Raw genomic sequence first — 24,962 nt, 5'->3', positions numbered from 1 at the left:
AGCTGAAGTAAATCACTCTACTATTATTCTGACATTTCACATTCTTAAAATAAAGTGGTGATCCTAACTGACCTAATCAGGGAATTTTTACTAGAATGTCAGGAATTGTGAAAAACTGAGTTTAAATGTATTTGGCTAAGGTGTATGTAAACTTCCAACTTCAACTGTACATACCCCTACCAGAAGCCATGGATTTACAGGCAACATTCGCACTGAGCTAAAGGGTTGAGCTGCCGCTTTCAAGGTGCGGGACTCTAAGCCGGAAGCTTATAAGATATCCAGCTATGTCCCCTGACGAACCATCAAACAGACAAAGTGCCAATAAAGGACTAAGATTGAATCCTACTACACCAGCTGCGACACACGTCTTCCGTGGCAGGGACTGCAAACTATTACAGACTACAAAGGGAAGCACAGCCGCTAGCTGCCCAGTGACATGAGCCTACCAGACGAGCTAAATCGCTTCGAGGCAAGCAACACTGATACATGGATGAGAGCGTCAGCTGTTCCGGACGACTGTGTGACCACGCTCGCCGTAGCCGATGTGAGTAAAACCTTTAAACAGGTCAACACTCACAAGGCCGCGGGGCCAGACAGATTACCAGGACTTGAGCTCTGGGCATGTGCTGACCAACTGGCAGGTGTCTTCACTGACATTTTTAACCTCCCTGTCCGAGTCTGTAATATCAACATGTTTCACGCAGACCACCATAGTCCCTGTGCCCAAGAACACTAAGGTAACCTGCCTAAATGACCACCGACCCGTAGCTCTCACGTCCGTAACCATGAAATGCTTTGAAAGGCTGGTAATGGCTCACATTAACACCATTATCCTAGAAACCCTAGACCCACTCCAATTTGAATACCTCCCAAACAGATCCACAGGTGATGCAATCTCTATTGCACTCCACACTGCCCTTTCCCACCTGGACAAAAGAAACACTTACAGTGGGGCAAAAAAGTATTTAGTCAGCCACCAATTGTGCAAGTTCTCCCACTTAAAAAATATGAGAGGCCTGTAATTTTCATCATAGGTACACTTCAACTATGACAGACAAAATGGAGAGAGAAAAAATCCAGAAAATCACATTGTAGGATTTTTTATGAATTTATTTTCAAATTATGGTGGAAAATAAGTATTCGGTCACCTACAGAAAACCCTTTATCTTACTGAATGTGTTTCCTGGTCCTCTCCCGTTGGGTATGGGAAGTGTTACATACAAAACTAGTGTTCAAAAATACTGCATTTTGGAAATAAATGACAATGTTTTTGTTACTATATTGCATGTGGTGTGTTTATGTATATTTGAGTAGGTATACATTACTGTAACAATATTTTACAACCGGCTAAAGTGTAACACTGGAAATGCAAAAGGCATAAACCTACTGATGGGATATTCATAGTAGTGTTTTGTGTTGTTGGTTGGTAGACAGATTTATTCATATGACGCGTGTCATCTTGATGAAAAAAACAACAACATTTTGAATGCATTTTTGTGTTTAGAGTTTTGGGGAAATGGCCCAGAGATTCAGCAAACATGTGTAAACAATTTTGGAAAACTGTAACAAACACATTTCGCATCTCCTGGTTTCCACACATACGGATGTAGACCTTTGGAACATTACATTAAAAAGTCTAATAAATCCATTTAATATAGCCTACACCATCACAATAAATCCATTATTTTAGACAGGTCTAAAGAAACATGATATGAACGAAATGTCTATATCAGAAGAACAGAATAGCATACTCTTTTCTTTTTTTTTATACCACAGGTGGACTCCAAATTAAGTTGTAGAAACGTCTCAATGATGATCAATCAAAACAGGATCCACCTTTTGCTATGACCTCAATATCGAGTCTCATAGCAAAGGGGATGAATACGTGTGTAAATAAGGTCTGTTTTGAATAGCATACTCTTGACTTGTCCTTATGTTAGGCGCTGATATGGCTGTGGGCTACACAAAATTATTTCAGGCAAGATTTGCTTAGAATTCCATAGCATTGATTTGTATTATTTTATAGTATGAAAATACAATTGAACATAGCTGAATAAAATAGAAAATATATTTTCTTCAAAAGATTTCCAGGGGAGTGATGTGGCTAACTTGCTTAATTTAAAGTTATTCATGCAACTTAAGTTGTGATAAACGTTGGCCTATATGTTTTGATTTTTAATACATTCTTAAGCTGCATGATGCGTCTGATTTGAAAAAAGTTCATGAAAGACATGAGCTCTGATTTATTTCTTGTGCAGGCTGCACACACTTCATCCATATCTCATTCACAATTTGACAAGCACTTAATATTCTCACCAGGCCTCGAATTTCCCAGGGACATCCCTCGTGTGGCCATAATGCCCCCTAAAAAAAACCTTTACTTTTGCCATCAAAGTGGCTGTTGTGCCCTTGGGCTGAATATAATAGTTATAATTCCCTTCTCCCGGTTGCCGTGCTCCGAAGCACCTCTCACTCACGTCTCTCTCAGATCTAAATCCTTATTAGCCAATGTCCCTCACTGGATCAAGTCCTTCTCACAGGCATCTCAGTGCCAAAGTAGGCTACAAGTGAAGACACACGTTGGGGATGCAACTGCATGTGTCACTCTTATCAAATTCTAAGGCCATATTGAAGAGGAAGGAACTGTCCACATTTAGCCTACTTCCCTTGAAAAAGTCGCAAAAAAAGGTGTGTGCTGTTTCTTGCCTTTCTGCACACATTAGACATCACTCACAAGCGATAATACATCCATTCACAAGTGATGGGCTAATCCTGCCACCCATCAGACTATTCTTGATTTAATATTGTCTTTACATTTACTAAATAATATATGTGTGAAATTTGTTTTGATTTAGAATGGACTATTATCAAACAAAACTTTTAAAAGCCATTAGGCTGATGGAACAGATCAGAACAAATACGTGTGTAAATAAGGTCTGTTTTGATTATTTTGAATATATCCATAATAAATACAGACACAAATACAATAGAGTGTGGAGGACTAATCAGCAAGTTTGGTAGGCTACTAATGACCATCAGCAGGATCAGAGCTTGGCAGGAATACAATCACCAGCAGCCCTAGACATCACCAGCTTTAGCATTTAATTGAACAATGTTCATGCCTGGAACACATTTTTTTTTGTCCCAAATGGCACCCTATTCCCTGATACATTTACAAGCAGCAATCTGCGAATGGTAGATAGTGTACATTTTTGGACTTGTAAATTACTCATTATATATCCATTGATTCGTCAAGTACAGAACTTAGAAATGCCTTAGGAGTAAGAGCTTAGTTCGACTGCCGTTCCCCATCAGAGCCCAAAATATAAGCTTTTACTACTGCCTTGCAGGTAAACGTCATTGTTCTACTAAGCTATCCAGTGGGTTTCGTTCTCTGTTTGTACATATGTTGAAGCATGCAGAGAAATATGACGCAACCACACAAAAAATGCTAAAATGTCTTGAAATCAATAGAGGCCATTATTTGAACTCAAACAAGAAAAAAATTAACTTAGGATTTATAATGAAATATTGCCCATTCGCATTTAATAAGTTGCCCGACTACAATATTTTATATGTTAATAAATACTGTATTCATTTTTGCATGTTTACCCACCTATAATCCCTACCCACTGGAGTGAGCGTAGATCACAAGCCCATAGTTAAATAGATTTACCCATAGGTAAAGTCCCCTCTTATCTCAGCTCGCTGGTCACCATAGCATCTCCCACCTGTAGCACACGCTCCAGCAGGTATATCTCTCTAGTCACCCCCAAAACCAATTCTTTCTTTGGCCGCCTCTCCTTCCAGTTCTCTGCTGCCAATGACTGGAACAAACTACAAAAATCTCTGAAACTGGAAACACTTATCTCCCTCACTAGCTTTAAGCACCAACTGTCAGAGCAGCTAACAGATTACTGCACCTGTACATAGCCCACCTATAATTTAGCCCAAATAACTACCTCTTTCCCTACTGTATTTATTTGATTTATTTTGCTCCTTTGCACCCCATTATTTTTATTTCTACTTTGCACATTCTTCCACTGCAAATCTACCATTCCATTGTTTTACTTGCTATATTGTATTTACCTCCCTTATCTCACCTCATTTGCTCACATCGTATATAGACTTGTTTATACTGTATTATTGACTGTATGTTTGTTTTACTCCATGTGCGAACTGCTTTGCTTTATCTTGGCCAGGTCGCAATTGTAAATGAGAACTTGTTCTCAACTTGCCTACCTGGTTAAATAAAGGTGAAATAAAAATAAATAAATAAATAAATAAATAGTAAGTCAATAAGGCAAACTGGCAAGCTAGTTAGCCACAAAGAATTGGTAGCTGGCTACCCATGGAAAATGGACAGCTAGTCATCTACTTTGCATAACATTCGCTAGAAGTTGTTTATGACTGTTAAACTAGACGGCTCGCTAGATTATCATGTTCAGTGAATGGGTAGGTGCAGCATGCCATAACAGTAGAGGGAGTGCGATTGCTTCTCAAATGTAATATTTGATTCACACTCGCGTCCTCACAAGAACATGCTCAAGAGAACATCCTCTGAGCATGCACTCTGAGCATAAGTGTAGAGCACAGTACTATGCGCATAGAGAAACACCCATGGTTGGTTTAGACCGCGGGGTGCGGTCGAGGTTGGGTTAAAGAGGACAACACTCACCCTGTCCACAGGTCGGGGGTCGCACTGATCACACAGGTAGTGTTCCACCTCCGCCTCAAGCCGCATGCAGTCAAAGTGCTGCCACACCTGAGACAGACAGACATCACCGTTTTACACTGACTCACACCAGGATCACAGCCAAAACTAACAATTTATAATAAGAGTGCCATACTAAGAAGTCTCTCACACAACCAACTCCTGCTTTCAAAACATTGCTTCCACAGACAAGAACAAACACTCACCATTCACTCGGAGTCATAAGGCAGGTACCACTACATTCAACAAGCCTGGAATCCAAACTGAATATTGCTTGGTTTTACTACTAGAGTTACTGATATTCAGTTGTATCCATATTCAGTTTGGATTCCAGGCCAACATTCAATGACACAAAAATGAGCCGGCAGTGTTGGGTTGTGTCCCAAATTCACCCTATTCGCTATAAAGTGCATAACTTTTCACAAGGACCAATAGGGCTATAGGAGACAAAACTAGGCCATTGGACTCTGGTCAAAAGTAGTGCACTATGTAGGGAATAGGGTCACCATTTGGGACTCCATTCTCCAGACGCTCTCTCTCACCATGCACTTCTCACACTGGATCATCAGGCCCTCGTCTTTGTACATGCCGCAGATGCAGCGGATGATGTCATCGTCCTTGTCGTGGGAGCCCGGCCAGCCCCCTCCGTGGTGGTGATGGGCGTGGTCTCGCTCCAGCGAATCCGAGCTGTCCGCTTCGCTGGCCGTCTCCCCAACGATCTCGTCGATCTGGACGGCAGCCTCGTGGCGAGCTCCGTAGTAGGCCTTCCTCAGCCGGCACACATCCCTCCCAACCGACGATTTCCGCCCGTAGTATTTCTGCCAGGATGGAAGGTGCACAGGGCAACAACGTTGAGAACTTGGGAAATACAGTGTGTGTTGTAAAGTGGAGTCAAAGACCAGCTCCCATGACAATAATAACAAAGCTACCTAAATAAGCTTGACCAGGCTTCCAATATCCCACTGGGAATTCTAAGCCCTTGCACAAGGATACATTTTCCCTGAGGTTCATTGCAGACACTGAGGGCCTTTGGACAGCGGGGTCAAATTACTTTCAAGGTGCACTTCATTGACGAGTTCGCTGACAATGTCATGAAAACAATGCATGCGTCGATGGGGCAGAAGTCTGTGTGTTGTTATGATTCTAGACTGTCAGAGAGCTAGCAACAATGACAAGAAGCTGCCATGTGGGGAATTGTAGGGGCCTCAATTCAGCTCTAATCTTGTTATTTATACCATGTCTTGTGTTTTGACCATGTGGTGTTTTGACCGGGCAAAAAAATTGCTAGCTAACCAACAACATTAACATCCTATTTGAACGGCAACAAGAAGCTCATTGTGCAAATGTAAGATTTGGAGAGGAAATATAATTGACAGTGTTAACAATCCTTTGGACGTTTAACCAAAAACGCCTGTTTTGCTCCTCGGTTGCGCACACATCGGTTTTGCTGCTAAACAACCCACCTGTCTAGCGTTAAGTACCCTTCAGAAGATTCCAGTGGCACTTACATCCTGCACAGTAAATCAAAGATACCTCTGTGCTTGTGTGTGTAAATGATCCGTGGCCGTGTATATCCCATAGGGAGGAGGATTGTGGGAGACCCACCTCTGCATTGCGGAACACTTTGAGCATGTCGGTGTCAAAGGCCTCCACAGTCTTGTAGTGCCCTGTGGTGATCTGCTTCTCAATGGTGCTCAGGTCCAGCGGGTCGGACACCTTCTCATAGTACTGAGTGTTCCTGGGGTCAAACACACACAATGAGTCATGGGTGAGAGCCAAAACTGGGCCTCTTGTGTCATGAATCCAAACATGATTGTAATGGTTGCAGGAAGCGATAAGAACATTGAGGGCGTTCTGACCTGGATAAGACAAAGTGTTGCACAATACACTTACATACAGTAAACATGGGTGAAAGCACTAGCATGCATAATGAAAACAAACACGCAAACACTTACCGCTTTCTTGAAGGTAGGTTGACCAGCGGAGCAGCAAGGGTCTGACCAGCTGAGTCTACGGACAGAGATCGACGTTTTATTATATTCAGCAGCGTATTTCCTTTTACTGTTATAGGGCATAAATATACTCAGGGGAAAACGTGTCTTTGCTCATTTCAATCAGATGTACATCAGTAGACGTTTGTAGAGGCAAATGCCACACAGGTAAGCCAGTTGTAGTGGTCCGTACAAGCACGTGGACCGAGTCCTGTTGAGATTGGGTTGCATTACAGAGAAGTGTTGACTTTATACCATCTTAACCATTTGCTTGAATTAAAACCCGGTTGACCAGAAGTCTCTCTGAATACATCAGAGATGGCAATGAAAGTTTGTCTAGAGACTAGGGAGTTGACGTGAAGGAGTACAGTTTGTGAGTGATCGAGTGTGTGTGTGTCAGCGAGTATTGCATGTGTGTGTGTGGTGTGTGTCACTGACCCTTGTAGCTGGTGATCATGTCACAGATCTCTTTGAAGATGTGTGCCAGGCGGGCGGTGCGGGTGACCTCCGTGTTCTCCTCGGCCGCCGCCAGCCTCCGTGTGCGCACCGACCGGGAAGTCTGCAGCGCCGAGAACTGTGTCAGGAACACGTCTGCGACGACAACGACACACACACACACACACACACACACACACACACACACACACACACACACACACACACACACACACACACACACACACACACAGTCAACAAGCCATCAAAAACATTGACACCGCATACAAAACATACCCATTATATGTAAGCAATATGCCACAAGAGGCAGTGCTGTATCATGAATAGTTACAGGTAAATGGCGTTGTTCAGCCCAATGTAACAGCAGAGGGCCAGTCAACCCATTTACCTGTGCCTGTATTCATGATACATCACTGCCTCGTGTGCCGTATTACTTAAATATAAAGGCTGTTTTGCGTTTAGAAAAAATACAATGAATTACAGTACCAGTAAAAAGTTTGGCCACACCTGCTCATTCAAGGGCTTTTCTTTATGTTTTACTATTTTCTACATTGTAGCATAACAGTGAAGACATTAAAACTATAAAATAACACATGGGATCATGTAGTTAACAAAAGTGTTAAATCTAAATATATTTTAGATTCTTTAAAGTAGCCACACTTTGTCTTGATGACAGCTTTGCACACTCCTGGCATTCTCTCAACCAGCTTTATGAGGTAATCACCTGGAATGCATTTCAATTAAGAGGTGTGCTTTGTTAAAAGTTCATTTGTGAATTCTCTTTCCTTCTTAATGCATTTGAGCCAATCAGTTGTGTTGTGACAAGGTAGGGGTGGTATACAGAAGATAGCCCTATTTGCTAAAAGACCAAATCCATATTATGACAAGAACAGCTCAAATGAGCGACAGTCCATCATTACTTTAAGACATTAGTTTAAGACAATATGGAACATTTCAAGAACTTTGAACGTTTTCAAGTGCAGTCGCAAAAACCATCAAGCGCAATGATGAAACTGGCTCTCATGAGGACTGCCACAGGAATGGAAGACCCAGAGTTACCTCTGCTGCAGAGGATAAGTTGAAATGACCAGCCTTTGAAATTGCAGCCCAGACGCAGTGTAGGTGAACGGATGATCTCTGCATGTGTGGAGGTGTGATGGTGCTTTGCTGGTGACACTGTCAGTGATTTATTTAGAATTCAAGGCACACTTAACCAGCATGGCTACCACAGGATTCTGCAACGATACCCCATCCCATCTGGTTTGCGCTTAGTGGGACTGTAATTTGTTTTTCAACAGGACAAATACCCAAAACACACCTCCAAGCTGTGTAAGGGCCATCTGACCAAGGAAAGTGATGGAGTGCTGCATCAGATGACCTGGCCTCCACAATTACCCAACCTCAACCCAATTGAGATGGTTTGGGATGAGTTGGAACGCAGAGTGACGGAAAAGCAGCCAACAAGTGCTCAGCATATGTGGGAACTCCTTCAAGACTGTTGGAAAAATCATTGCTCATGAAGCTGGTTGAGAGAATGCTAAGAGTGTGCAAAGCTGTCATCAAGGCAAAGGGTGGCTACCTTGAAGAATCCAAAATATGTTTACATTTGTTTAACACTAACTACATGATTCCATATTTGTTATTTCATAGTTTTGATGTCTTCACTATTTTTGTACAATGTACAAATAAATACAAACCCTTGAATGAGTAGGTGTGTTCAAACTTGACTGGTATTGTACATATTTTCTTTAAAACCTTATTTTGATGAGTCATTTATAATTATTTCACCAGAAGATATAGCGCAGACCAATCTGGTTGTTAGTTATTTCACTCTACATACGTGACCCAAGTTATTAATAATTTTTGCATAGTTGTATCGCCTAGGCACCGTTCACAGTCCATGTCCATACAGAGATTGAAATTCCAAAGTAAAAAGTGTTCCGGGGTCAGAAAGGCAGACAGCGAACCTTATATCAACCCCCACTGCATCAAACTAAATGCTAGGCTGGAAGCAAGGAGAAATAATGTGCTAGCTGAGATAAATACAAGAGATGAATTTGGACAGCAACATGATACTCTTATGGGAGAGGCGCAGTGATCATTTTCAGATGGAACTGTTAGCAGGCATAGTGTGCCTGTGATGGCAAATACAGCATGGTTTGGAACGCTGCTTAGCCAATCAGCATCCAAACAACCGGTTTTATAAAATCAGGACTAAACTGTGGAGTTTCCCCAAAAGCTTTGTGGCACTAATATCATCACAAGTCTATTGTAAGCAAAGGAGGAAAGATCATACTAGTGTTACAAAACTTTTTGGAAAACTTACCTCTGGTACATTCCTGCATATAGAAATAGAATTATTATTCTATTCATTCTAGTTCTGTAATTCTTTACACATGGCTATGGTCCCCTGATTCCTCGCTCACACTCGCCTCTGACTCCTCACATACTGACCTGACTTGATGTTTCCATCGTCGCGGATGACTCCTCCCCAGCGTGTGTAGATGGACAGGCCGCCGCTGGCCTCCCTCTCACCCTCCCTCTTCAGCAGCTCCTGCTTCTCCCTCATCTTCTCCCAGTTCCTGAGCAGGAACACCCGATGTTTCAGCACAAAGTTTCTGAGCCACGGAGAGAGAGAGAGAGAGAGAGAGCGCGGTGAGTATGTGTGTTGGCGCGTGCATGATGGGGAGAGTGGTTGAGTGTTTGGCACGGGCGCGCAGTGTGTGTGTGTGTGTGTGTGGTTACCTCTCTCTATTGGACATGGGTTTCATGAGAAGGTGGGGATAAAACTTGCTGCTGTCACTTGATTCCTCCTCCTTGGGAAAAGAAGGGGAGAGTTAGAGATATGAGTACTGATGATCATATGCCTCTTAAGTCCACCCATCTCACAATTCATGTCCATTGTGTAATATTTTTTTATTATAGAACCTTCCACACCACAAAAACATCCTTTGAAACAAAGATCCACAGTCCTACATACACACTGCCCCTTAAAATAAACCTAACCGGGTAGGAGACCGCACTCTAGGTTACAGAGCTAAAGAAAAAGCAAAAATTGGACTGATTTAGGATCAGAATATGTCTTTGTGCATTATGCACCGTACGCTGTGTAAAAACAGCCGACAACGGTAAATATCAAAAGACCCATTTACGGCAGCAGTAACAAGACACCTGATAACCTTTTTTCTCTGACATTTCCTCCTGCCTCACTCCCCCGCTCCCTTACACGCACTCGTTTTTTCAGCTGGTGCTTGGACTTGCGTTTCTCCTTGAGTCGACCCAGTCGCCGTGCCCCGCCCGTCTTCCCAGGCATCCCGTTGAGTCGCTGACTCTTCCCTCCAATGATACCCCGGCAGCCCTCAGAGCCACACTGACACACTTGCTGGAGAGAGAGAGAGGTGGGGGGCGAGAGAGAGAGTAAGCAGTAGTAGGAAGGAGAAGGTAAGAGGAGAGAAGGTCAAGGTATGAGGTGACACAAAGGAATGTGTGTGTGTGTGCCAGGAAAAGGGAACAATGGGGAGAATTTAGATCAAAGATCGAAACCCAGTTGAGCGCTCTTGGATGGTAATATAACTAAGAGAGAGATGGGGGTAGCCTGGTCCCAGACCTGTTTTTGCTGGCTTGCCGTGGCAAAAACAGATCTGGAATCAGGTTAAGTTGGGTCTGTAACTGGAAGAAGATGGTCGATGTGCAGTCACACCCACCTGCTCTTCGGTGTTGAAGGAGTGGAAGTTGTAGTCGTAGGTGAGCTCCGTGCCGCTGCTCATGTCCCTGAGGGCGAAGAGGCCGATCCTGTACACCCCATTCACCGACCTGCAGGAGCAACAGACAGGAGGGAAGAGAGTGAGCGGAAGGGAGAGAGGGAGATTTTCCCAGGCAGGCTTTGAACTTGAGCATAGGGCACAGCCTGAGCAAAGAGCTCTGGTCAAAAGTAGTGCACTATATAGGGAATAGGGTGCCAATTTGCCAGCATTCTTTCTTTATCTCCCTGCACAGTACAACAGTGTAGGCTGCACTTTCCCTTTGCCGTCTAATTTTTATTCCTGTGAGGACAAAAAGCAGTTTCGGCACATTGTCTCTGGGCACTAGTACAGCTGTGTCCAAGGCCCCAGCTACCATGCCGTATAATCGCTCTTCTGTGACAAGATGGATGACTGGCCATGCTTCACACTGGAAATTCTCTATCCCTGTAGAATCTCTTATTCGAGGCCTGCTCCACACCACAGCAGAGACAGAGTTGTTAGATCGGTGTGTCCTAGTTTACTGACTGGATGTTCACGAACGGCAAGGAAGAAAACAGGTTTTTTCTCAACAGCCGTTAACCGTTTTTACGGTCTGTGTTCAGGCCCTTTTGGGATTAAACAACACTTTCAACATTGAAAAAGCTATTTTATCAACTTCAGCTGTCCTCCAAGAGTTGCTGAAATTCCTCTTCACTTAAACGGTGGGATGAACATGTTGAGGTCCCATTTGCCTTTTCATTCAACCCAACCAGACAAACGATAATAGTTATGCATCTTAGAGAAGGAACCAATGATTCAGATGCCTGCATAACCAGGTCTACAACTGTCTTGCTTGATCCTGACTGAGGTGTGCAATCCTGTAATAGTCTGAGGGTTGGCCAATTGGTTTATCTCAGTGAAAGGGCTTTAAACTGTTTAGTGTGGTAAACTCGGGCAGAGTCCGGACGACGTGATCTTATCAGGTTATCGTGACAGAAGCAGACCATTAAGTGGAGGGGGTGAGGGGATTTAGGTGCAGATTTACAAAGCGTCTGTACCAGTATTAAGTTACCTCTCAGCAGTGAAAATCTAAGCGACAACTGTCTGTTTCACTTCCTTTCAATTCCAACTCGTAACCTTGGTTTTACCTTGTGTTCTACCTTTCATGTATTGTTCCCTGTCAAAAATAACAAGCTTGGTAGACACTTAGTAAATCATACTATTGTGTATTAACAGACTGTCTTCTGTACTAGAGAATTAGCTCCTCAACATTAGCCAAAGAGGCAGTTTCCTGGAAACAGATTTAGCCTCGTCTAGGACTAAGAAGCACTTTTAATGGGAGAATATCCATTGAACATGCTTTTCGGTAAAGTAAGTACTGTGTCCGGTAAACCGTCCCTAGCTGAACCCCAAGCACTACTAGAGGTGGGTGGCTCAGTTGCTAGAGCATGGTGCTTTCAACGCCAAGGATAGTGGGTTCTATTCCCGCTTGGGCCACCCATACCAAAATATATGCACGCTAAATGGCCTATTATTGTCCTACTAACTCACCACTTCTGCATCTCACAGTTGGGTTCACAGCTGTGGTTGATGAAGCGGGCCTCGTTGCCCATCCGGTAGCTGTCGATCACCATGCCGCTGTCCAGGTTCAGACAGTATTGGCCGCTGTGGGCGAAGTACTGCTCCATCATGCGACTTCTACAGGACGGGAAGAGGGACATTAAAATATAATAATACTATACAGTGTTTAGGAACACAGACTGACACGACAGAACCAGTCAAAAGTGCACAAAAATAGAATCACGATTTAACAGGGAAGAATACAATACATTTGGCCGCGAATCCTTCCCAACTTACACTTAAGTAAAAATGTATCTTAGTCTCCCATTGACATCAAGTTATGACTATTTATATAATGAATTTGGAAGGCAGAAATTAAATATTAAAGCATTAGACCTCATTAAAGGCGTCAGTCATACACAAGTTATACTTAAATCCGAACTGGTTCTATAGCAAACATTTATTCCGATTACAACCTCTCACTTTCGGTTATTTGAAAACAAAATCTCCAAAATGTATTTTTCCCCCCGATGTTCTGATTCCATGGCACATGTTTTATGAATTGACACGCAAAACAACACCGTATTCAAAACTTTTTCCATTTCAATTTTTTTCCCCATTTAAATGATTATACAAAATTCTTGCAACCAATAGAATGTTATTTCTACTGGGGATACAACATTCACAGCTCTGCAGTTTTTGCTGCAAAGAGACAGTCATTTTATCATTTATTTTGGTACTGTCCATAAGTAGCTCGTTTTTGGTCACAGGTCCAGGAACGGCTGAAGAATTGCAACACTTACCTGGAGCTAACTCTGCAGAAAGAAATACTGGGTGATTTGAAAAGTCAGTCAATTGATCAAGAATATAATAACACTTTTAGCGAAAATGTTGTTCATTTGAAAATCTCTAGAAACTATTAGACTAGAAGGGTTCAGAACTTTTGTGAAACATCACAGCACAGTTTAAAAATATATGGCAAATAGAAATCCAATATGGATAGAAGAGAGGAATTTAATGGAGCTGCAGGGTGGGACTAATAACAAGATAACAAAAGGTCAAATATACTGTGTCTGTAAAATGTATAGATTCAGAACTTTACTTTAATAGCACAGTTATAAATATCTGGCAAATAGAAATCAAACTGGACGGACATCAGAAATAGATGGGAGAGGTGCAGGTTAGAGGAAGGCCAGGCCTAAAAACAAACAAAATATAACAATTGTAAAATACATTATGTCTGTAAAATGTATATATGTATCAGCTGGAAGTAGAAGCCTAAGTGCTGTTGTTGACTAGTTTACTCTAATTAGGGGAGGGTTGGTAGGGTGTGTGGGAAATATATATATGTGGTTATGTGCAGGGTTGGGTAAATTACTTTCTAAATGTAATCAGTTAGTTACGCTTACTACTTACCTATCCAAAATTGTAATCAGTAACTTCAGGTTGGGTAATCCAACCTAATCTGATTACATTCAGTTACTTTTAGATTACTTTCCCTTTAGGCATTAGAGGACAAAAATGTATGATACCAATTGAACGACATCTATTGAAGGTTAAAATTGACATAGCTGGCCATATATGGATGTTACATTTAATTTTATGGGTTGGTTATGTACAGTGGTTCCTCCTTTAAAAGTTGAGAGCTTACACCACGGGTTTTAGAGGTAATATGTGGTTTAGTACGGTTCCCTGCGTCACCACTTCATTGCACCAGACCAGCGCAAGGGGGAGTTAGAGCACTGATTATGCTTTTGGTTCCTACTGTGTCTCTAAAAATGAATGGATGACATAAACCGAAATAGAAACTGATAATTGTGCACGACTTCAGTATTACTTACTAAAACTGTTGTTACACTAAGGTTTTTATTGTGTTATTAGGATTATTTTGCTCTTACTGTAGGCCACTCCCGACCGGTCACATTGTACAGCGCCTGAGTGGCGCAGCGGTCTAAGACACTGCATTGCAGTGCAAGCTGTGTTGCTACAGACACTGGTTCAAGACCCATGCAGGTCTTGACTGGGAGACCCATAAGATGACTTTAAAGTTTTTCTCCCTCTAAAAATAGAAATAAGCTGGCTTTATTTACAAATTAGTAACCATTTCTCACCCCATGTTCAAGAATGACCTTTTGCTTGCTAATTTTACATGATTTGAAAATAAAATCTCCAAAATATTTAAAGGTCATTGCAATTATATTGGCGCTGACTAGGGAAACGTTCCTGCTGATCTTAGTGCCAGTCTACACGTTCAAACTAAAACAATGTAACTAACAATGGCATCTTTAGGCTTTCATTAAGAAAATGATTTTTTTTATAAAAACACTTAAAATGCCTATGTTTATTTAGTTATCGATTCATAAATTATGGGAATAAATATCACTGAAATACAGAAATATCCGCCAATCCTCTATGTAATTATTGGCGGAGAGTCACGTCATATTTTTCCATATACTGTATGCGACATGAGTCTCACTTGTGTTGAGTAATGTGCTATTAAAAGTGGTGTATGTCTTATTTATTTAAAGAGCATATTGAAGTTAGAACCAATAGCCTACAACTATTATAGCACCGTTTCGTGCTGCTCTGAGGCAAGCATGGGGGGGGACTTGGTCTTGATAAGTCAATGATACCTTTATTTTCACCGAAACTCTGTTTGGGTATTGGTTAGAATAGAATTCAAAAATTAGGGTGTAGAAATGTTATGCTCTTAGTGTAACCTTTATTTAACTAGGCAAGTCAGTTAAGAAATTCTTATTCACAAGGGCAGCCTACTCCTTTCTCCCCGTCGGGGAATTGAAGCCCAGTCTCCCGCAGGACACAGGATTCAGTTACCAACAACGACGAGACGGCCGACAGGGAGGAGGTGATGGCCCTCGGAGTGTGGTGTCAGGAAAATAACCTCACACTCAGCGTCAACAAAACTAAGGAGATGATTGTGGACTTCAGGAAACAGCAGAGGGAACACCCCCATATCCACATCGATGGGACAGTAGTGGAGAGGGTAGTAAGTTTTAAGTTCCTTGGCATACACATCACAGACAAACTGAATTGGTCCACCCACACAGACAGCATTGTGAAGAAGGCGCAGCAGTTGGGTAATGTGCTGTTAAAAGTGGTGTAGCATATTGAAATTAGAAGCAATAGCCTACAACTATTTTAGCACTTTTTCTTGCTGCTCTGAGATAAGCATAGGGACTGTTCTTGATAAATCAATGAGATTTTTATTTTCACCAAAAATTAATTTAAAAATGAATTCTTATTTACAAGGGCAGCCTACTCCTTCCTCCCCATCGGGGAATTGAACCCCGATCTCCCGTGTGCCCTGCCCGCACAACATTGGGATTCTTTAGCTAAATAGCCCAGTACTGTACTGCCGACCGTCACGTTGTACAGCGCCAGAGGGGTTTTCTTTTTCTTGGAATAGAAACACCATAATATTAAGCAAATTAATTAAGTACCAATCAAAAGTTAACACCTACTCATTCCAAGATCTCTTTATATTTACTATTCTCTACATTGTAGAATAATAGTGAAGACATCACAACTATGAAATAACACATATGGAACAAATTCTTATTGACAAGGACAGCCTACACCTTCCTCCCCGTCGGGGAATTGAAACCCGGTCTCCCGCGTGCCCTGCCCGCACAACATTGGGATTCTTTAGCTAAATAACCCAGTACTGTACTGCCGACCATCAAGTTGTACTTTTCCTTGCTCACTCACTCAAGGTTAAATGAAAATGGAAATCTCCAAAATATTGTTACTTAAAAAAAGCGATTATTATTAATTAATTAAGAATTATATAAAAATCCCCTTAGATATTCTCACAGATCCTAATGGATACTTAGAGGATTGTAGGATTCTAAATTAGTATCTAAAAATCTAATTATTGGCAGAGAGTCACGTCATTGAAAAAAATATTTGTAGATATACTGTAGGCCTAGCATAGGCGAAATGAGTATTGGTTTCACTACAATTAGGGTGTGGAAATGTTATGCCCCTTATACAGTGCCTTGCGAAAGTATTCGGCCCCCTTGAACTTTGCGACCTTTTGCCTCATTTCAGGCTTCAAACATAAAGATATAAAACTGTATTTTTTTGTGAAGAATCAACAACAAGTGGGACACAATCATGAAGTGGAACGACATTTATTGGATATTTCAAACTTTTTTAACAAATCAAAAACTGAAAAATTGGGCGTGCCAAATCAAGGGGGCCGAATACTTTCGCAACGCACTGTATATTCATTTAGAATCCTCTTATGCTGTATCCTATTCCCATAATATATTCCATTCCATCCTAACGAATACCATGAGGGTTTCGTTTTTCTCTGAAAAGAAACACCATAACATTAATCCAATTAAGCCAAATTTCTTCAAAACAATCCCATATACTGCGTTATTACATGTAATACCAATATGGGAGACTTTCAAATGCTTCAAAGTTGCCCTCTGGTTGGCAAACTATCACTTACTTGGCATTAATGTAAAGAATGGCTGACAATTAAATAACGTGCCATAGAATGTTGCAGCAGCCCACAAGGTGTTCTGCAGTATGACGCAACTTTTAAAGGAGGAAGCACCGTAGGCTTCTAACCCATCACTTTCTACTGTATAATATAATTAAATTATATCTTAACATTTAAAAAACTAAGTCTATCACAACTCCCTTCCTTCCAATAAATGTTATACCCCTTGATCGTCAAGAACAGGACTTGGAAATATGTAAGTATAAATTAGCCAAATTGTCTTGCCTGAGCATAACCCCAAAACAAAGGGCTTATTAGCCAGCCCTACTCTGTTGTTAATGATGTTATTGTCATGGAGGACTGATTGTGCTCATTGATTCGATTTGAAAAATAAACGTTTCGCTCATGGAATGGCGTGCTTTGAGCACTACTGAAAAGTGCTATTACATGTGAATGCCATATGCTGCATTTGCTATAGGCCTATTGTTAACCTTTTTGTTGGTGACACTTTGACATCTTGATAACATGCAGTTTTTTAAAGAGCAAATCCACAAATGAAACAATAAAATGTTTGCCCCGCCTCTCGTTTGGTAAAAAGCTGAGGGATGGGCCTGGAGAAACTTAACCACTCTCAGATTAATAGACAGGGCTACCGATGAAAGGACTGACCATCCATGACAGTGTTTGTTCACATTTACAATGTTTACAAACATTGGAGAAACAAGCTTATATTTTGGGTTCTTATGAAGTGTGACAGTTGAACTAAGCTCGAGGCATTTATAAATTATATTCTTAAGAATCAATGGATATATCATTTATAAGTACAAAAATGTACAAACTACAGATTGCCCCTTTACGTCTATCAAAAGTGTGTATGTTTGAACATGTGTCCATTAGGCCTATGGATGTTTCTTACCATGAATTACATTGAGCAATAAAAGCCTTACTTTTATTCCATAGGCTGGGATCCGAACTATGCAGCTGAAGCAAGAGAACGTTTTTCACTGGCTGTCCACTGGTTTCAAAAACAATGATTGATAAGCTGCTTAAACTTCTTGAAGTTTTTGGGTTCAAATACACATTTAGATTTGTGAACAGCCATCCACAACAATAGGTAAATGAGAGCAGCAGTGTGATTCACATCAATGCGCTGTGTTGATAACAATAAGTGATATCCGGGCGCCGTAGATTACACCACTGCTGTCATCCTTACCTCCAAGTGTTTATTCAAAGTGGATAATCTTTGGATGCCGACAGCAGTCGCAACCATTGGAAGATCAAGCTTGGACTATAGCCTAGAAAAGCCCATTCCTGCGATCCATCAAACACATTTGGTGTGTCATCATAGTGGTCTGATTTATGGTCAGACTCGCTCAACAAATTTAAACGTATGCCTTTCTTCAACGCTGATTTGAATGTCATTGAAAAAAACAGAAGTGTCAAAGAGTTCTCAAACATCGTTTCTGATTTAAAAAGTAATCTAGTTTTTCAAAAATATCCAATCAGATTAAAATATTTTTTTGCTGGTAACGGTAAGGGATTATTTTTACAGATTTTTTGTAATCCCTTATATGTAACGGATTATATGTAATCAGTTACTCCCCAACCCTGGGTATGTATGTGTATATCAAAATCAAATTTTATTGGTCACATACACGTGATTAGCAGATGTTAATGCGGGTGTAGCGAAATGCTTGAGATTCTAAATTCAGCACTAACTCAGCTTCTAAACTCAGAACCCTGTCTTTCAAAGATAATTCGTAAAAATCCAAATAACTTCAAAGATCTTCATTGTAAAGGGTTTAAACACTGTTTCCCATGCTTGTTCAATGAACCATAATTTATGAACATGCACCTGTGGAACGGTCACTAAGACACTAACAGTTTACAGTTGGTAGACAATTAAGGTCACAGTTATGAAAACACTAAAGAGGCCTTTCTACTGAAAAACACCAAAAGAAAGATGCCCAGGGTCCCTGCTCATCTGCACGAACGTACCTTAGACATGCTGCAAGGAGGCATGAGGACTGCAGATATGGCCAGGGCAATAAATTGTAATGTCCGTACTGTGAGACGCATAAGACAGCGCTACAGGGAGACAGGACGGACAGCTGATCATCCTCGCAGTGGCAGACCACGTGTAACACCTGCACAGGATCGGTACATCTGAACATCACACCTGCGGGACAGGTTCAGGATGGCAACAACTGCCCGAGTTACACCAGAAACACACAATCCCTCCATCAGTGATCAGACTGTCCACAATAGGCTGAGAGGGGCTGGATTGAGGGCTTGTAGGTCTGTTGTAAGGCAGGTCCTCACCTAGACATCACCGTCAACAACGTCACCTATGGGCACAAACCCACCGTCGCTGGACCAGACAATACTGGCAAAAGGTGATCTTCACTGACGAGTCGCAGTTGTGTCACAGTTGGTCGGATTCGCATTTATCGCCGAAGGAATGAGCTTTACACCGAGGCTTGTACTCGGGATCGATTTGTAGGTGGAGGGTCCATCATGGTCTGGGGCGGTGTGTCACAGCATCATTGGACTGAGCTTGTTGACAATGCAGGTAATCTCCATGCTGTGCGTTATAGGGAAGACATCCTCTTCCCTCATGTGGTACCCTTCCTGCAGGCTCATCCTGACATGACCCTCCAGCATGACAATGCCACCAGCCATACTGCTTGTTCTGTGCGTGATTTCCTGCAAGACACGAATGTCAGTGTTCTGCCATGGCCAGCGAAGAGCCCGGATCTCAATCCCATTGAGCACGTTTGGGACCTATTGGACCAGAGGGTGAGGGTTAGGGCCATTCCTCCCAGAAATATCCCGGAACTTGCAGGTGCCTTGGTGGAAGAGTGGGGTAACGTCTCACAGCAAGAACTAGCAAATCTGGTGCAGTCCATGAGGAGGAGATGCACTGCAGTACTTAATGCAGCTGGTGGCCACACCAGATACTGACTGTTACTTTTGATTTTGACCCCCCCTTTTGTTCAGGGACACAATATTCCATTTCTGTTAGTCATATGTCTGTGGAACTTGTTCAGTTTATGTCTCAGTTGTTGAATCATACGCTCATACAAATATTTACACATGTTACATTTACTGAAAATAAACACAGTTGACAGTGAGAGGATGTTTCTGTTTTTGTACATATATACAAAAACAGTGTACATATATATACACACATACACACACTATTGTGTGTGGGGTAGAAAGATGAGGTAGTCATTTTTTAAAATCTTGTTAAACACTTATTTCACATGGGGTCCATGCAATTTATGTAAGTTATTACTACTACTGTTTACCCTTGAACATATTCTGGATTCCCATAACAAAGGGGTTAATTAATTATACACTCAAGACATTTCAGCTTCTCATTTTTAGTTAATCAAGCATAACATTATGGGTATTGCATGTAGGCCAGTGACACAAAAAATATCTACTTAACCCATTTTAAATTCAGGCAAAAACACAAGAAAATATGGAAGAAGTCAAGGGGTGTGAATTGTTTCGAAGGCACATATATAAAGCCCCTCGGAAAGTATTCAGGCCCCTTGACTTTTTCCACATTTTGTTATGTTACAGCCTTATTCACAAAAACAATTTATTTTTAATTTTTAAATATCCCCCTCAATCTTACACAATACCCCACAATGACAAAGAAAACAGATTTTTCGAAATGCTTGCTAATTTATAAACTATTCTAAACTGAAATATCACATTTACGTAAGTATTCCAGACCATTTACTGAGTACTTTGTTGAAGCACCTTCGGCAGCGATTACTGCATTGAAACTCCTTGGGTATGACACTTGGGTATGACACCTGAAAATAGAAGTGCAGCGACACTCCCCACCCAAGCCGACAGCGCTTGAGAGGAACTGCAGAGAAGAATGTGAAAAACTACCCAAATACAGGTATGACAAGCTTGTAGCGTCATACCCAAGAAGACTCGAGGCTGTAATCTCCGTCAAAGGTGCTTCAACAAAGTACTAAGTAAACAGTCTGAATAATTATGTAAATGTGATAGTTTATTTGATTAAATTTTCTAAAATAAAAAAACTGTCCTTGCCTTGTCATTATGGGGTATTGTGTGTAGCTTGATTAAGGGGGGGGGGGCTATTTCATACATGTTTGAATAAGTCTAATGTAACAAAATGAATACTTCCCGAACGCACTGAATATATGAGCCAAAGTCCACCAAAAAAAAGCTGAATTAAAATTATTGTACCATTATATGATATATAGCCTACCGCATATTACACATGGCAGAAAAACAAATGAATACCTATTTAAGATATTTGGTACAGAATGGTCTAGCCTAAATTAAACAAATTCAGATTTAGCCTACAAATTAGTGCATTTTATTTTGACTAGCTTAGTAATTTCATAATTAATAGATGGACACATTACCTTTAGCTACAGAATATCTCACCACCGTGAGTTTCCATCTCCTCCCTCTCTCCTTCATTCCTTTCTTCAGCGCTCAGAGAGGGGGGCTGTCAACAGTTTAATGAAATGTTTCATTGTTAAAACATGTTACTATCGATGTTGCCAAACAGATTTCACTTGGTTTCCCAAATTTAGCACTGGGTAGCTGCAGGAACAGGGTTGGAGAGCCCATGGCATACAGAGTTTGGGCGGAATATCACCTGTCACGCAGCAAGATTACCGGAGTAGACTACCAGACAGACATGAGTTAAAAACATACTGGCGGGAAAGTGGCCTCCATTCACTATCCCGGAAGTCTTTTTGTCTTGCCCATTTGATAAATGGGCCATTACTAATATTAACATTTATTTCGATTTGGAAAGTCAAAATTAAATTGAGAATAGTATGATGGGTGAAAATATGACCACTTGATGAGAGAACAGCATTGTGCAGCTTGAGGCAAGGAACTGAGTAAGCTTTTTTTTTTTTTTACACTTTCTCAAATCATCAATAGCCTGTAGTCGCATCATGCAGCCCATACATCGTTTGATTTCTAAGGCATACCTAAATACACAACTTGAAGCAACCACATATTTAGCCATGGTGCATGTTCAGAATGGTCAGTGAGGGGGGGTGGTCAAGCCTCGACACACCTACAACTTGTTTATTTATCCAAACCCAGCCCTTACCCGCCACCTACTACACTCATAGTACCGGTTGTGAACATAGCTACACCCAGCGCTAAGATTTACCATTGCATTACATTTGTTAATAAAAATAGAGCACAAAGTGAATATGTGACTTGTGGAAGTTAGGATTAGCCCCTTAATGCATACACACACTACATGGCCAAAAGTATGTGAACATCTCATTTGAAAATCATGGCCATTAATATGGAGTTCATCCCCCCTTTGCTGCTACAAGTCTCCACTCTTCTAGGAAAGCTTTCTACAAGATGTTGGAACATCGCTGTGGGGACTTGCTTCCAATCAGCCACAAAAGCATTAGTGAGGGCGGGAACTGATGTTGGGCGATAAGGCCTGGCTCGAAGTCAGCATCCAATTAATCCCAAAGGCGTTCGATGGGGTTGAGGTCAGGGCTCAAGTTCTTCCACACCGATCTTGACGAACCATTTCTAGACGGACCTCGCTTTGTGCACGGGGGCATTGTCATGCTGAAACAGGAAAGGGCCTTCCCCAAACTGTTGCCAAAGTTGGAAGCACAGGATCATCTAGAATGTCATTGTATGCTGTAGCATTAAGATATCCCTTCACTGGAACTAAAGGGTCTAGCCCAAAACATGAAAAACAGCCCCAGACAATTATTCATCCTCCACCAAACTTTACAGTTGTCACTATGCATTGGGGCAGGTAGCGTTCTCTTGGCATCCGCCAAACACAGATTTATTGAAGCGTAATTATTGAACTCATCACTCCAGAGAATGCTTTTCCACTGCTCCAGGGTCCAATGGCGGTGAGCTTTACACTACTCCAGCCGATGCTTGGCATTGCGCATGGTGATCATAGGCTTGTGTGCGGCTGCTCGGCCATGAAAACCCATTTCATTAAGCTCCCAATGAACAGTTCTTGGACTGACGTTTCTTCCAGAGGCAGTTTGGAACTTGGTATTGAGTGTTACAACCAAGGACGATTTATAAGCGCTCCGCTACTCGGCGGCCCCGTTCTATGAGCTTTTGTGGCCTACCATGTTGCGGCTGAGCCATTGCTGCTCCTAGACGTTTCCACTTCACAATAACAGCACTTAAAGGTGACTAGGGCAGCTCTAGCAGGGCAGAAATTGTACGCACTGACTTGTTGGACAGTTGGCATCCTATAACAGGGTCACGTGGAAAGTCACTGAGCTCCTCAATAAGGCCATTCTACTGCCAACGTTTGTCTATGGAGATTGCATGTCTGTGTGCTCGATTTTATACATGTCAGCAACGGGTGTGGCTGAAATTGAAGAATCCACAAATTGTAAAGGATGTCCACATACTTTTGTATATATAGTGTATCAATACATGCATTCAAATCTATCTCACCTGAACTCGTGCTCGCTGACGACCTCTCCCAGGTACTCGATGATGAACTGGCCTGAGCGGAGGGGCTCCTTGGTGCGAATGCCCCAACCCTTGCCCTCGGCACGGAAGCGCTCCAGGCACTGCACCCACTCATGCCTCTGGATGTGCTGGTTGTCACACTGCTCCCCGCAGGGACAGGTGCCGGGAGAGCACTCGGCAAAGCTCATCCTGAGGGAGTGGAAGAAAATACGTATTACTGCTAAGTGCGAGACACCAAGATTCTTTAAATAATTCTGAATTCAATTCACATCTTGAGATGCTATTCCAAGGCAGGTGTCTGAATATTGATGTAAATTGAAAACCCACGCAGGTTTGAACGAGTTTTCCTTGTAGATAAGCATGGCACTTCAGGGAGCATATGCCAGTGTGTGGGTCTATTTTAATCTCCAATGCCAGTGTTTATACCTGTTGAGGCATTCGTCAAGGCAGCCTCTGTCAACGGCTTCCCCGGAAGGCCTGCAGTTACAGGTGGTGGCTTCATAACCCGAGACAGGCTTCACATCCACATAGACGTCTACAGCGGAAACAGGTTACACAAGGTCAGACACACTCAGCATGAAATAGTGTTTGGTTAAGTTTTTATTGACTGGACCGTAGAAAAGAGTGTGAACTCACTTGATCTGATCTTTTTATAAAGGGGGACGTCAGGCTTCTCGTAGAGCTAAAACGACCAAGAAATGTAGGTTATTACATCATAAGTAGCCTTGTCCGAGCCAGAACTGCCCTTAGTGCAGGAGCCTATCTCCTGTTTTTGTAGAGTGAGGAAAGCTTGATGTTCAAGTGCACCTGCTGGACAGGACGCTAGTCTGTCGCAGGCCTTACGTCATAAAAGAGACAAACCCTTACATAGATTGAACAAATTCCCATTATAGTTTATCGACTCTGAAGGAACAACACTTAGCAGTGAACATAAATGATCACCTGGTCATGTTTCCACAGCCACAAGATGTCGTAAGGCAACTGGAAATCAATGCGCTTCTGTCTTAGGTACTTTCCTGAAAGAGGGTGGGGGGGGAGACAGAACATAACAGAATACGTGAGGGGAACGAGGGAGTTGATTTTAAGACACAGTAACATGTCATGACAAAATGTGTGCGTTTGCGTGCAAAGGATACTCACCGACATGGATGGGGGCAGGAAAAAGCCCGTACTCGTGTTCCCCAGGTGTGTACTCCAGTTTCTCTTTCTTCAGTTGCAGGATCTGACTGCGAGGACTGAAAGAGAAACAGGGACAACAAAAAAATAAGAGCGAGTGAGATGTCCATATATGCCCTAAATATTACTGGTTTGAACTTTGGTAAGCAAACGGGTTATCCAGATTTTATGTCTGGCACAATTATGGGACCCACTCCGCAGTCTTGTACACATCAGAGTAGAGCCCAGCTTTTTGGTACTTCTTCTTTGGAGGCCTGGCTGCCCTCTTCTCCCGTACGCTGGTTATAGGCATGGGTGGAGCTTGTTCCATGGAGACGGTGCCCGGAGGTTCCGGGGAGGAGGGGCCATCTGGTTTCCCCTCCAGAGCACTGAAA

General features: G+C 42.0%; 1 protein-coding gene across 7 annotated transcripts in view; it reads right to left on the bottom strand.

Moving 5' to 3' along the window:
* LOC118398364 (histone-lysine N-methyltransferase ASH1L-like) overlaps positions 1–24,962 on the bottom strand; it is a 44,772-nt gene that overhangs the window by 5,566 nt on the left and 14,244 nt on the right. For all 7 annotated transcript variants that reach the window (XM_052470620.1, XM_052470616.1, XM_052470615.1 and 4 more), the window contains 16 exons: positions 24,783–24,956; positions 24,553–24,647; positions 24,355–24,428; positions 24,049–24,094; positions 23,839–23,947; positions 23,395–23,601; positions 12,435–12,581; positions 10,866–10,974; positions 10,394–10,543; positions 9,907–9,977; positions 9,616–9,779; positions 7,144–7,296; positions 6,670–6,724; positions 6,320–6,452; positions 5,257–5,532; positions 4,679–4,765 (listed from right to left, as the gene is read on the bottom strand). In XM_052470620.1, the coding sequence (XP_052326580.1) occupies positions 4,679–4,765; positions 5,257–5,532; positions 6,320–6,452; positions 6,670–6,724; positions 7,144–7,296; positions 9,616–9,779; positions 9,907–9,977; positions 10,394–10,543; positions 10,866–10,974; positions 12,435–12,581; positions 23,395–23,601; positions 23,839–23,947; positions 24,049–24,094; positions 24,355–24,428; positions 24,553–24,647; positions 24,783–24,956 (2,050 nt within the window). The remainder of the gene's footprint in view (positions 1–4,678; positions 4,766–5,256; positions 5,533–6,319; positions 6,453–6,669; positions 6,725–7,143; positions 7,297–9,615; positions 9,780–9,906; positions 9,978–10,393; positions 10,544–10,865; positions 10,975–12,434; positions 12,582–23,394; positions 23,602–23,838; positions 23,948–24,048; positions 24,095–24,354; positions 24,429–24,552; positions 24,648–24,782; positions 24,957–24,962) is intronic.

This window comes from Oncorhynchus keta, chromosome 19 (assembly GCF_023373465.1).
Source record: "Oncorhynchus keta strain PuntledgeMale-10-30-2019 chromosome 19, Oket_V2, whole genome shotgun sequence".
NCBI classification, from domain to species: Eukaryota; Metazoa; Chordata; class Actinopteri; order Salmoniformes; family Salmonidae; genus Oncorhynchus; species Oncorhynchus keta.
Note: the sequence above shows the minus strand (reverse complement) of the source record. Positions and strands in the feature narration are given on the sequence as shown.